This window comes from Triturus cristatus, chromosome 10 (assembly GCF_964204655.1).
Source record: "Triturus cristatus chromosome 10, aTriCri1.1, whole genome shotgun sequence".
In the NCBI taxonomy this organism is placed as follows: domain Eukaryota; kingdom Metazoa; phylum Chordata; class Amphibia; order Caudata; family Salamandridae; genus Triturus; species Triturus cristatus.
In genome coordinates, this window is record NC_140593.1 from 212,782,350 (window position 1) to 212,796,668 (window position 14,319).

A 14,319-nucleotide genomic window follows, 5' to 3' on the forward strand; every position below is an offset into this window, starting at 1 on the left:
CAAGGGAGCTGTAGTAAATGCTTGTCCTGTGATTTTCCTACCAGTGATTTAATGCATATGTTGCTTTTGTGCCCCAACGCTCGTTCCTTTTGGAACAGGACTTGGCATCAATCAATCAATCAATCAATCACATAATTTGTAAAGCGCACTATATACCCGGTAGGGTTACAAGGCGCTGGGAGGGGGAAAGGGGGGGGGTGGTGCTGTTACTGGTCGAAGAGCCAGGTCTTGAGTTGACTCCTGAAAGACAGCAGGTCTTCGGTTTGTCGCAGGTCGAGGGCGAGGGCGTTCCAGGTCTTGGCGGCGCGATGGGAGAAGGACCTGCCTCCGGAAGTGGTTCTCCGGATGCGTGGGACCATGGCCAGGGCGTGGTTAGCGTAGCGGAGATTCCTGTTGGGTACGTAGAAGGAGAGTCGACTGTTGAGATAGGCTGGGCCGGTTTTGTGGAGTGCTTTGAGTGCGTGGATCAGGAGTTTGAAGGAGATTCTTTTGTCGACGGGGAGCCAGTGCAGGTTCCTCAAGTGGGGGGTGATGTGGTCGGGGTGCGGGACATCGAGGATCAGGCGTGCAGAGGCATTCTGGATTCTCTGTAGTCTGCTGATGAGCTTGGACGGGGCTCCGGCGTAGAGGGCATTTACGTAGTCGAGACTGCTGCTGACTAGGGCCTGGGTGACTGTTTTCCTCGTGCTGGTCGGAATCCATCTGTAGATCTTGCGGAGCATGCGGAGGGTGTTGAAGCAGGTGGAGGAGACTGCATTGACTTGTTTGGTCATGGAGAGTTTCGAGTCGAGGATGACTCCCAGGTTGCGTGCGTGGTCAGTGGGGGCCAGGGGGGACCCCAGTGAAGTGGGCCACCAAGAGTTGTCCCATGCGGAGGGGTTGGATCCGAGGATGAGGATTTCCGTCTTGTCTGTGTTAAGTTTGAGGCGGCTGTCCTCCATCCAGTCGGCGACGGCCTTCATTCCCTGGTGGAGGTTGGATTTGGCGGTAAGGGGGTCCTTTGTGAGGGAGAGGATCAGCTGAGTGTCGTCGGCATATGAGATTATGTTGAGGTCGTGCTGTCGGGCGATGCGTGCTAGAGGTGCCATATAGACGTTGAACAGTGTCGGGCTGAGGGAGGATCCTTGAGGGATGCCGCAGATGATCTTGGAGGCCCCGGAACGGAACGGGGGGAGGCGGACTCTCTGCGCTCTGCCGGAGAGGAAGGAGGTGGTCCAGTCCAGGGCCTTGTTACGGATCCCTGCGTCGTGGAGGCGCGTGCGTAATGTGAGGTGGCAGACTGTGTCAAAGGCGGCGGAGAGGCCCAGGAGGATGAGGGCAACCGTCTCGCCATTGTCCGGCAGGGTCCTGATGTCGTCTGTGGCTGCGATGAGGGTGGTCTCGGTGCTGTGGTTGCTGCGCGAATCCTGACTGGGAGGGGTCCAGGATGTTGTTGTCTTCGAGGTGACGGGTGAGCTGGATGTTGACTATCTTCTCGATGACCTTTGCTGAGAACGGAAGCAGGGAGATGGGTCGGAAGTTCTTGAGGTCGCTTGGATCCGCCTTGGGTTTCTTCAGTATGGCGTTGATCTCTGCATGCTTCCAGATCTCAGGGAAGGTGGCGGTCTCGTAGGACAGGTTGATGATTTTGTGCAGGTGGGGAGCGGTGGACTTGCTGGCTTTGTTGAAGATGTGGTGCGGGAGAGGGTCGGATGGGGAACCGGAGTGGATTGTTCCCATGGTCTTGATTGTGTCCTCGATGCTTACGTTGGCCTAGGTTGTCAGGGTGTCGTGGGCGGTGGGGTGCGGTGGGTTCGGTGCGGTGTGGTCGGCAGGGGTCGTCCGGGGTCTGAAGCTGTCATGGATGTCGGTGATTTTACGGTGAAAGAAGGTGGCGAGGGAGTCGCACAGGGCTTGCGATGGTGGGATGTCGTTGGCGTTGGAGCTGGGGTTGGAGAGTTCCTTTATGATGGTAAAGAGCTCCTTGCTGTTGTGTGCGTTGTTGTCAAGGGGATCTGTGAAGGAGGTTCTTTTGGCGGTCCTGATGAGGTGGTGGTGGTTGCGGATGGCGTCTTTGTGGGCAGCGCGGCTGTCTGGCGTCTTGTTGTTGTGCCATATGTTTTCCAGTTTCCGGCAGGTGCGTTTGGAGTTGAGTAGTTCCGGGGTGAACCAGCTGACTCTGAAATCGACAAACTTTTTCATACTCATTATTCCTTTAAAATTCTGTATCTCTTTCTTGGTAGCCTAATTGATGCTAATGATGCTCCTATATTTTACAAAAACAAATTGTTTGATTTATTACTTCCTGTTGCATTTCAGCTGATTACTCTCACTTGGAAATGTTTCTCTGCGTTTCATACATAACTTGGTGGTATTGTGTGTGTTCTCAACTTAGATTGGATGGGGCTTTTATGTCATCTAAGGGTTAAAAATGACTTATTTTGGTAACCTCTTTCCGCCTTTTAAAATAATAGTGGTTCAAAAAATTCAATTACAGATTGGTACTTTTTCAGAGAATTTAAAACCACCCTTAACAGGCTGTTTATTGCCTGCCATTGTTTCCTTTGACCTTTAGTTTCCTTGCTTTTAATATATTTAATTTTTCTTTTGGATAATCATTTAACTAATATTGTTTAGTGGTCTATTATCTATTTATATACTTCTACAGTACTAAATCCTTGAGTTTCCTCTCCATTTTTTCTCCCCCTCCTCCCCACTTCCTTCACATATTTTAATGTTCTCACTGTTTAAAAAAATCAATTTCTTATGTATTTATTCAATATTAGTAAGTAGTATCTCTTTAATATTGTATAATTTGTTCTTTGGTGTATTTTTCAAGTTTTAGCTGACATGTAATAGTCTCTATTATGATGATACATTGTTGGTTATACTGCAATTTTCCTAGTTTTGATCAATCCTTTTTGGTAAAAAAAACTAATTCTTAGGCAAAAAAACTAAGGGAACCAAGAGGTGAACTCTGCTAAATTAGCTGTCAATAAATCCTCCCTCTGGTCTTGGATCATCGAATCTTGGGGACTTGGATCATTGAATCCTAGGGACAGTTGCTAGATAGGCCTGTGCATGAACTGAACAATGGAAGGTAAATGGCGAAGCAAGCATGACCTTTAGTACAAACAGAGGATCTTGAAAAGGATTAATTTTCCATCAGGAGTCGATGAAGAAAAACAAGATGTCTAGGGGTTTGTTTATTTCATGGAAGTTCAAAAATGAATCTGGTCCCTATATTCTGTGTGCTTATGCTGATATAGAAACTATTTTGATACTCAAAATAAACAGTATTTCCATAGTTTAATTTCAAGGAGATACCCGCTTGGGTAACCATCTACCTGGCAGCACGGAGGAGATGTTCAAAATGATAGTTAGATGGAGAAAATAGGAGGCCATTAACTTGGCAGCTGAGAAAGGAAAGAAAGTTTTATATCGTACAATTATGGCCTGGATTGATTTACTGGAGTCCATGAGCTACCATGGGGCTGCCACAAAAGAAGTGAGCAAAAAGGTGGATCCACTTCTAAAGATGATGCTCTCATTTTTGTTTCATGTTGGGTTTCAAATAGCTGGAGTATATTCAGTCCTCAAAGGCCACCTCAATATTTGAAAATGAATATGTGACACAGGAGCCCATGCTAAGACTGAAAGGTCAACACCTAAGTCCTGAGCTTTAATCAATTTTTTCAAGAGTCTCAATTAAAAGTCAAATAAGGTAGAACTCAGAGATGAGGTACTATGTTGTAGCTCCTGAAAAGCAGGCACATAATGAAATGGGGCCACTGCTTGTTTCTTATTAGTAAAGAACAGATTCTATTCAGCCTAAAGCTCTGCCTCTAATACTACCATTCATGAATCCAGAGATATCTATGGAGTGGGCGACTATGTCAATAGCAACAAAAGGATTCACAAGCACTAAGATGAAAAATCCTGCATAATCTAGAACTATACCAATATCACCTAAGAAATCCAAAAAGACAGATTCCATCCAATGACCAGGGAAGAAACCTACATGGAATGGGTCTAAAAACAAATCTGTAATACTGTGCAGAAAGCTGGAGATGAACAGCAGCTCACACTATTTTAGAAATCTTGAGACTGAAAAGTCCTCTGTATGTCTAGTTTATTTATTTGCATAGTCCGTTAAAACTATTGCAATACAAAAATATTTCATTTTAAAGCAATATAAATTTTTAAAACTCCATACTTCAAATACCATGGGCCCGATTCACAGAACTAACTTAAGAGAAAATCCTAAACTTACTACCATTTTCGTATTCACAGAAGGCCCTTACTCATTTTGGTATTCACAGAAGACACTTACTCACTTCGGTATTCACAGAAGTTAGGAGTCCTAACTTTAGGACTCCTAAATGCCTTCTGTGAATTCCGAAAGTCTTAAAATTAGGGTTTTTCTCTGCTTAGGAGTCCTAAAGTTAGGACTCCTAACTTTACTACTACTAAACTGAGAGAAATCCTAATTTTAAGGCTTTCGGTATTCACAGAAGGCATTTAGGAGTCCTAAAGTTAGGAGTCCTAACTTTACTACTACTAAATTGAGAAAAATCCTAATTTTAAGACTTTCGGTATTCACAGAAGGCATTTCGGAGTCCTAAAGTTAGGAGTCCTAACTATACTACTACTAAACTGAGAAAAATCCTAATTTTAAGACTTTCGGTATTCACAGAAGGCATTTAGGAGTCCTAAAGTTAGGACTCCTAACTTCTGTGAATACCGAAATGAGTAAGTGCCTTCTGTGAATACCAAAATGAGTAAGTGCCTTCTGTGAATACCAAAATGGTAGTAAGTTTAGGATTTTGTCTTAAGTTAGTTCTGTGAATCGGGCCCCATGTGTTTAAAATTCTTCTGAAAACTGCACTATAATTATGCAAATTTACAAATACGACCGAAAAGTCCCCTGTATGGTGAGGGAATTGCAATCCACCCAGTGTGTCCAAGCTGCATGGATTGTGCGTAGTTCCTGGTACATCTTATGGAGGCTTGTGGGTTCTATTTTGGAAGCCCAGTGTCTGGAGAGATTAGTGGAGATGAGGGCTGCAACCACAGACAGGATATCTGGATTGCTGGCATCCCTAGGGTGAGAACACCCACACACTTGGAGCAGGGCTTCATCTGTGAATCTCAAAGGTCTTTTTGATTCTAGGAACAGTTATTGGTCATTGGAGCTTGGGCTCATTGTCAGGGAGATGGTGGGGCTGGTAAGACTGACACTGAGGACCAGTAAATCATAATAGAGGGAAGGGCTTAGAATGTGGAAATTTTGTGACACTGACGTATAGAAAAAAGTGATGTATAGAATGCTTGAATTAATCTCAGCAACTGGTAATTACTTGGGCAGTATCCCAGTCCTTTGTTATTTCATACACAATGCCACCTAAATTTGGACCCAGCCATATGCAAATCAGTGCTCCAATGGGAATAGTCCAGCCTGAAGTAAGGGCATTCTTCCTTGAACCAATGAAATCAGTGACCCTCCCGTGCTAGAAGGGGGGGTCACCGTTGGGGCAGGACCACTGCCCTGGATTGTTATGTTCAGGCTGCAGTAAGGAGCACTTACCAGTTTCAAGGAGCTGCGTAGAAAGACATCGGACACTGACAAGGGCAGTCCTGAGTCAGAGGAGGCCCTGTGCATCATTGGGCAAAGACTGCAAGAGGTTGCAGAACCCCAGCATCTGTAGACCAGAGCTGGCAGAAACACGCCCTGGATCCCTGCACTTGTCAGCTGCCATTGGGTCGGGGAAGACTGTTGCACACCTGTTAAGGACTTGCATGAATTTAACATGGAGCACTGCTGAAATTGACTCTTAAGGCCAAACTTAGGCGTTGTCTTGTGGAGATTAGCATGGGTCACATCTTCAAGCCGCCTCTAGTATCAAACAGATGATAACCAGCGTAACTAGAAATGGATGGAGGGACTCTTGCAAGTGTGCCGACCTTAAGACACTGTGGATTTTATTTAGTGTGTTGCCTCTATGCTTTTCTGCTTAAATTAGAAAATTATTTACTCATAAAAGCAGTCATTTGATTGGACAATCACCTTATTGAAATTACTCTTTGTACTTTGAGTCTTGCACCTGTGTGTTTCTTACAACTAGTTCCTCCTCGAAGAGCATCGGACTGCTCAACCTGTTCTACCACAGAAAGTCAAGTGGTGAAAGTGTTAGTAATTGACCCAGTTACGATTATAGGTTGGGCTGCAAGATTGCAGGAATAAACGGCCACAATCTCCAAGTATGGGCCAGGTAACCCCTGCTTATCCCATTGCCACTAATAAAGGTTCTGACAAGAAGGGAAAAAGAAAAAAAAGGTGTACAGGTAAAATGGCTAAATGTATCAACTGTGTTTTCTTATGAGGAGGACAACTTTATCTATTGTTAAGAGGCTGGAAGAAATGCCTGATTCAGAAATTGCTTACAAAGCTCTAGTCACAATGGGTGCAAAAGAGCTCACATCGAGCATCACAATTTTCATAGGGCAGGAATCCAACGGGGACCTAGAAAAAATAAAGTTAAGTTTGGTAATTGTGAAAACAAAGGTGACATGATTAAAGGGGGTCAGTATAATGTGCTCCACAAGAGATTATTAGGAATCCCCAAAGGGGACACTGAACATAGAGCACACTTAATTCAATTAAAGGAAAACAAAGTGGGAATGTTTTCCAGTTGTAGAAACTAAAAGTGAGGAGACGTCTTTATAGAGAGAATGGGAGGCTGGAATGGTTGATTTGCTATTTTTCAATTCAGTCTGATTTTTGGCAAATTTTGAATATTTCTTTTGAGTGATTTACACAGTTAGTTATCTGGTCCTAAAAAGGTAACACACGCTTTTCTATTATCCGCTCCAGATGTACCAGGGCCAGATGTATGTAGGTTTTATGGTGTTGCTAATAGCCTGATTCGCAGAATTGGGCTATTTGCAACAGTAATAAATCCTTTTTATATGTACCAATCTCTGTTTCGCGATTTGGAATTAGGAAGGGACGTGTTAAGGGAATCCTTTCCTAATAGTGACTTGCAGTGGTATGTGTGAATTTTTTGCAACTGAAAAGCGGTTCTAAAACATTTCTTTTTTACCACCTACTTCAAGTAGGTGGTGGTAACCCATTTGCAAACGGGAAGGGATCCCCAGATAACCCCTTCTCCTTTGTGAATGTATGCAAAAACGTTTTTTAAGAGCAAGCAGTGGTCCCACAGACCACTGCCTACTCTTAGTAAATGAAAAGAATACTTTTCATATTTGTTTTTGAAATGCATCCCTTTTTCCTTTAAGGAAAGCAGGCTGTATTTAAAAAAAAAAGATGTTGCTTTATTTAAAAGCAAACACAGACATGGTGGTCTACTGCCCCCAGTAGGGCACCATCCCTGTGTTTTTAATGATTCACAATGGTTGCAAATTACAACTTACCACATGAATATTAATGAGGTAGGTCCATTTGCGACGCACTGGGAATCGCAAACAATGAAAACGTAATGTTGTTCATAGCTGTTTGCGATTTCCTAATAGCGAATCACAAAAGTGTGCTATTAGAAAATCGCAAACTGAAGTCTATGTACATCTAGGTTTCAATATTTTCCTGATCGAGCTACATTAAAGAACATGAACAATTTCCAAGGTGCCACACACTATTGTATACCTGGAGCTCTATATTATTGTATGCACAGGTGTCAGTGTTACCAACTGGCGCGTCCAAAACGCCTGATGAGTGCAACCAGGCTTGTAAATTGAGCTTCTGTTACTGCAGAATTTGTGGCTGCTGCAAGCACGCCATTTAATCACAGTGACCGATAATGTGCAGAAAATTATAAAGCAAGACAACTTTAGGAAAGCCAGTCTCGAAGATCACCCAGCATCTGCTGGGGCCTAATGGCTTTCCCCCAGCTATGCGTTGTGCTCAATTACTGCATGCACAGTAACAGATGTAGCAAAAAATCCTGCATCATTACGGTGTACCCTGCTGTCTTTCTGTGCACCCATGTGTACTGTGAAGCGTGCTGCTGGCCAATCATCTCACTGCCTGGATAATGTGTTGTGTTAGCAAAGCTCCTCGAGTTATTATCTTTTTACAGATGACTATCTCTGCTTCGTGTTGCTCAGTCACAGGACTCAGTCTGCTGAATCAATAGCAGAGCTGCAAAAGCTCATTACAAGAAACAAATTCCAGTGGATGCTGTAAAACACTTCTTACTGCGGCTTGCCGGTGGGTGTTGGAGAGAATCCCGTGAATCTTCACTTTGTCTTTTTCCATTTGATCTATGTTCACCCAGAGATCCCTGCTGGCCGGATCCAGGGGACCATATGTTCTTGAGGTATAGTAATTATGATCCGTATCCTCCTGCAAAGAATAGATAAAGGCCAATAAAAAAAGGAAAATATGTAATTTGTAATAACACCCACAGCTGTTGTCAAAAAGATTAAACAAGGAGGTCAGTACAAAGTATAAATCTGTAACTTGTTGAATAAGTAAATTTAGATTATTTGTCAATGCATTCGTGGACACATACAATCATTTGTGACTAATTTAAGCACAACTTTCTATTTATGCACATATTAACTCTTTCTCTCCTCTCCAAGTTTCTGACAGTGGAACTGGCAAACTAATAATATGTTGTATGACTCGGAGCCACAGTTGACAATAGATGAGACAAACGAGGGAGAAGGAAAGATTAAAGATGTAAGGTTAGGATAAACATCTATATATTTATGTCTCTTTATTTCTTCACATGAAAACATATTTGCATATGTAGAAATCTGTTCACCAGCACCCCATGAAAAATTGTAAGGTTTGGGACACATTCCTAAACTTATTTTGCAACTTACCCCTCCCTAAAAAAGGCACAAGATTAGAAGTACTACTAATAAGGGAAAAGGAAGAAAATTGTTTGTAAACCCCAGAAGGTAAAATTTAGGAAGACGTCAATATTTTGACAGTACCATTTTTTTATGCGGCTCAAATGGAAACACCCATTTTCTCACCTTAATCTGCATTACAATCCTTTAAAAATCAGTCATCTGCTATATGTAATGTAGTTTGAAGTGTTACTAGAACCGGAAAATTGAGAACATTGATGTTAGTTCATGTCTGCATAGGAACCCACATTTGCTGTGCCTGGCCACTTGCCTTTACAGACAATGGGCCTGATTCACAGAATTAATTTAAGACAAAATCCTAAACTTACTACTTTTGGTATTCACAGAATGCACTTACTAATTTTGGTATTCACAGAATGGATTTACGACTACTAACTTTACGTCCACACTCGGGCCGGAGATTCCGGCCCGGATGCGGAGATTCCAGCCCGGAAGTGGGAGTTCCGGCCCGGAGGTGGGACTTCCGGCCTGGAGGTGGGGATTCTGGGCCGGAGGTGGAGATTTCGGCCATGGCTAAATCTCTGCCACCGGCGAGAAAAAGCAAAAGCATTGAATGAAGCTACAGTTCCACTAGTTGTTACTAGATGTCCCTCATGAGTCAAATGCAAGAGCATTGAAACCCTGAGCTGAGAGCTAATACTATAAATACTACAAAGAGTTGAACTGCAGCTTCATGAAAGGGTTTCAATGCTTTTGTATTTGACTCGTGATGGCCATCTAGTAACGACTAGTGGAACTGCAGCTTCATTCAATGCTTTTGCTTTTGACTTGTGAGGGACACCTAGTAATGACGAGTTGAACTGCAGCTCTTTGTAGAATTATTTTGATATTGGATACTATAATATTTAGTGCCCACTGCTAATCTCATCCCATAATGCTTTGCAGGGCCTTTGGTAGGGATTGTATTTTTGCCCATAATAACTGTGCTTAGGGTGGTCCTAAGAGGATGGGACCACCACTGAATCATTTAGCATGAAATGCTCTTTGTGTTCAAGGCATCTGCTTGGTCCTCCCCCTAGGTTAGGAGGGACCCCAAAATCATCACCTCTCTCATTGCCTGATATTTTTCAATTTCAAAATTCACTTTTTTTAATTGGTTATATGCTATTTAAAATGGTAAGTTGCTTCATTAAAGCATTTGTGGGTGCAGTTTACAAGCTGACTCCGCTACATGGTGGAGCTGATTTTGTGCCTGACTACATGTTTTTCATGGAATGCGACGCAAACTCCGAGAGCGGAGCGAAGTTCATTGCCCAGGGTTACTTTTAACCATTTTTAGTGCATATGGTCCAGCTTTTGTTGACATTCATTTTTGGACCAAAATTTCTGATAAATTGCTCTTGTGTAAGGATGAATATATTATATTTGGTGGTGACTACAATCAAATTCATGATCCTATACTGGATACAAATTCAACAGTCATGTTTATCTACACTAACATGGATTCACAATTCAAATTCAACATCCACCGTTAATCATTATTTAATATTTGGAGGTTATGCCACCCGGAACTCCAAGAATATACTTTTTAAATTGGCCCACAAGTCCTTCAGTCTGATATAGGATCAAATTTGATATCAGACCATGCACCAGTACACACAGACCTTGACCTTGACCTACTACTTTTGGATACTAAATCAACATCCCAATTGGAAGTCATTCATTCAGAATTGTTTGTTACTAACACTACACCTGATTCTTCTTTTGCAATGATTTGGGACTCCTTTAAATCAGCAGCAAGAGGTTTTATAATAAATTCTGTCTCGCAAAAAGAATTGTCTATGGAAGCTCAATCCAACCAATTAAAAACTTAGAATATACCTACTGTCACTCTAAGATGAGACCTCCCTACAAAATCTTATTGATGCCAAACTCTCCTTGTTAGAAAAGGGATTTCTGGTTGGCTAGGGCTTGCGTCTAAGCCAGGCAGAAACCACCACTCTAGTCAGGGCAAGGGAGTTACACATTGATGATAACCCCTGCTCACCCCCTTGGTAGCTTGGCACGAGCAGTCGGCTTATCCCGGAGGCAATGTGTAAAGCGTTTGCGCAACACACACACACAGCAGCAACACACTAGGCACACTACAAAAGAGACTCCACACAAGGTTATATCAAAAACAGCCTTTGTATTATCATAAACACATTAGAAACATAATCACACAATATACATTGTACCTACTGGCCCTGGGCAATATTGACAGGGGATTGTATACACATGACAGGGCAAATCGGGCCACTGTCAGAACCACCAGGATTACACAAATCACAAGTAGCAGATAATGCAACCATTAACTACTGGTACAATAATGACCTCAGCATTATCAGATTAGGCATAAACCCAATAGGCCCACCTCCTAAGCATAAACACATTACGCCATAGGCACCATCCTAAAATATCATAGCATGACATTGGGCATCAGCATAAACACATTATGCAACATCACTTTAGGCATAACACATTCCGCACAAATAAGAAGTGCACCACAGTACACTGACCACGTGCATACATCACATTAGCAACTGACTCCAGGCCAACTGGCCTTTCACCGGGGGCTCAAATGCCCTATGTCCAGTATGTCAGGGCAACCTAGGTGCACAATGCTCTGGCGCAGAGGAGGGTATCTCACTCCATCCTTCTGGAACACAAAATGCCCCCAAGGGAAAAGTGGCGCTGGCACTACTGTGCCTCCTGGGTCCCCACTGGGACTCTCCAAAAGTAGAACTTACCCCACGTCGCAGCTGCCCACTACGGCAGCGCAGCTGAGGAAACAGAACCGACTCTGGCACCATTAGTGCCTCGTGAGAACCAACCTGGCTCCAGGCACCGGCAATGTGCCTTGGAGAGCCTCGCTCACCCAATTACGACACGTTGCAGCTGCCCACTGGCTGGCGGAACAGTTGTGAGAAAAGGGTCCTGGCACCACTTTGGGACTCTTAACAAATGGCCCCCAAGCCCTACTCTGGGACTTTGTTAAAACAGCAGAATGTACCCACTCACCGGTGTCTTCGTCGCTGCTCTCTCTTCCTCCTCCAGTTTCAGGATAAAGGCAAGACCGACATTGTGCCTTGGCCGGCTTCTGCTACCGGAACCTCTCCCGATCTGCCTCGATCTCCTTGCGGCACCTGCGGGGCCCTCCTTGGCACCAAGAGCCCCGCCTCCAGCCAGGCCTTCAGTGCCTTACTTTCGTTTCGCCACGGCGGTGCGTTTGCCAGCGCGAGGTAGGCTCCCACCTGGCTTCTCTTCTGTGGCAGCAGTCCGGCCCAACACAAGGCTTCCTCTTGCCTCACTTCCAGCGGGTACTTCCTCTTGGCCGCTACTCTGCCCACGACCAGGCAGCTTTGCCTGACTACCGGTCCGGCCCTGCCTCGGCGGTGGTTTTCTTGCGGTGCAATGTGGGGTGGGCACCCGCTTTTTAACAAACTTCACAAGCGGGGTGGGCACCCGCCAAGCAGCTTAAATGCGGGGTGGGCACCCGCTACTAAACACAAAATGCGGGGTGGTCACGCGCTCCCACCGTCAGCTCGGAGGAATCCCCACATCGGGATTCCCTCTATAATCACTACAGCAGCGCGCTGCACGCCACCAGCTCCTCACTCTCCTCTGGGCAATTAGAATATAGCGCTCACAAGGCGCTAAGTCCCTCAAATTCCTGGGGTAAGCTGGGCCAGGAATAAAAAGTCCTTGGGGCTGAGGACACCCCAGCAGGGTGCAGCCAGGCAGGCCAGCATGCAGGGACCCCCAAGAAGCTGCAGCTGAGTCCCACGGTAGTTTCTCCTGGCAGTGTGTCTGCCCCAGCCCAAGTAAGCACAAGCACACGGGGTCACAGTCCCAGTATTGATATCACCTTTTCCTTTGCCTGCAGGGCAGGGCTTTGGGGGAACCAGATGCAACTGGTTCAGGGGGAATTTGGAGCACTCTGTTGACAGGGCTCCTCTTCTCCATTGTTAGGTGGGGGCTCGTCATCAGAAACACCACATGGGGGCGGAGCTAGCCTTCACTAGGGCAGGCCCAATCCTATTCAGGGACCAGGGACTTCTCCTCCCACCACTCCAAATGCAGATGTCCATTCAGCCTAGTGCTGACTCGCCCTGCCCCTCCTGGAGCCACACACACCTCACCAGCCCCTGTCACTCAAAAGCCAGACATGCAATTCACATCAGACAGGTAGACACATAGCATACAGAAATGCCAACTTCTAAAAGTGGCATTTCTAAAATAGTTATAATAAATCTGTGCACACCATTGCGCAGCATTTATTATCACTATTTCAAATATACCAAACTTGACCACGCTGCGCTTCTCATATCAGGAATTACCAGTGAAACACTTATCAGGGAATCCCTAATGCATTCCTATGGGAGGGCAGCCCCACAGTAGTGAGAAACCAAAATGGCTGTTTGTCACTACCAGGACATGTCACATACTTAAGGTACATGGCCTATCTTTTACCTACAATGCACCCTTCCCATAGGGCTAGCTAGGGCCAGCTTAGGGGTGACTGACATATAGTAAAAGGGGGGTCACGGACATGGCACACACGTTAGGTGCCATGTCACAGCGGCAGTAACATTGCGCGCCCAGGCCCTTCAAGGGCAGAGGCCTGAGATAGGTTTGAAAGGCTACTTTGGTGGGTGGCGCAATCAGCGCTGCAAGCCCACCAGTAGCATTTAATTTACCAGCCCTGGGTGTATGAGATACCTCTTCACAGAGGGACTGACAGGTAAATTAAATAGGCCAAACAGGTGTAGACCAATCTTACCATAAGTAACACAGAGAGCACACGCGCTTTGCACTGGACAGCAGTGCTAAAGTGCCCAAGAGTCCTAAAACCACCAACACCATGTCAGAAAAAGGCTAGGAGAAAGGCAAAAGGTTTAGGGATGACCCTGCAAAAAGGGCCAAATCCAACACTCCTTTAACAGATTAACTACGAATGCCGCCGCTTCTTACCTATTGAAGAGCAGTGCACGTTATTATGAGGGTCAAAATAGAATGGGAAAATTGCTTGCAAACTATTTAAAAGTTAGAAGAGATGGAACCAGAATAGACTCCTTGTGAAACAACACAGGAGTTACTCTCTTTAAGGAAAAGGACATCTTAAATGAATTAATTAACTTTTGTACAAATGTATATTCTCCAGATACACAACAATTACAATCAGATCTGATCAAATACTTAGAAACCATTACTTCCCTTCCTCACACCGTATTGATTTTGATCCACTAGAGCAGATATTTCATTTTCAGAAATCACTCATGCAGTTTCTATACCACGCTAAGATAAAGCTCCTGGGCCTGATGGCTTTACTGTTGACGCTTAATGGATTCCCTTCCCTTCATTACGGTGTGTACTTGAAGTGTCATAGACACCAAGAACAAAGAACATTCATTTGTATCGTTTTATTAGGCAAAATACAAATTTCAACATGTAAAAAGAGAC

General features: G+C 44.5%; 1 protein-coding gene across 1 annotated transcript in view; it reads right to left on the reverse strand.

Moving 5' to 3' along the window:
* PLXDC2 (plexin domain containing 2) overlaps positions 1-14,319 on the reverse strand; it is a 1,457,706-nt gene that overhangs the window by 848,625 nt on the left and 594,762 nt on the right. The window contains exon 3 of the mRNA XM_085630822.1: positions 8,195-8,341. Coding sequence (XP_085486948.1) covers positions 8,195-8,341 — 147 coding nt within the window. The remainder of the gene's footprint in view (positions 1-8,194; positions 8,342-14,319) is intronic.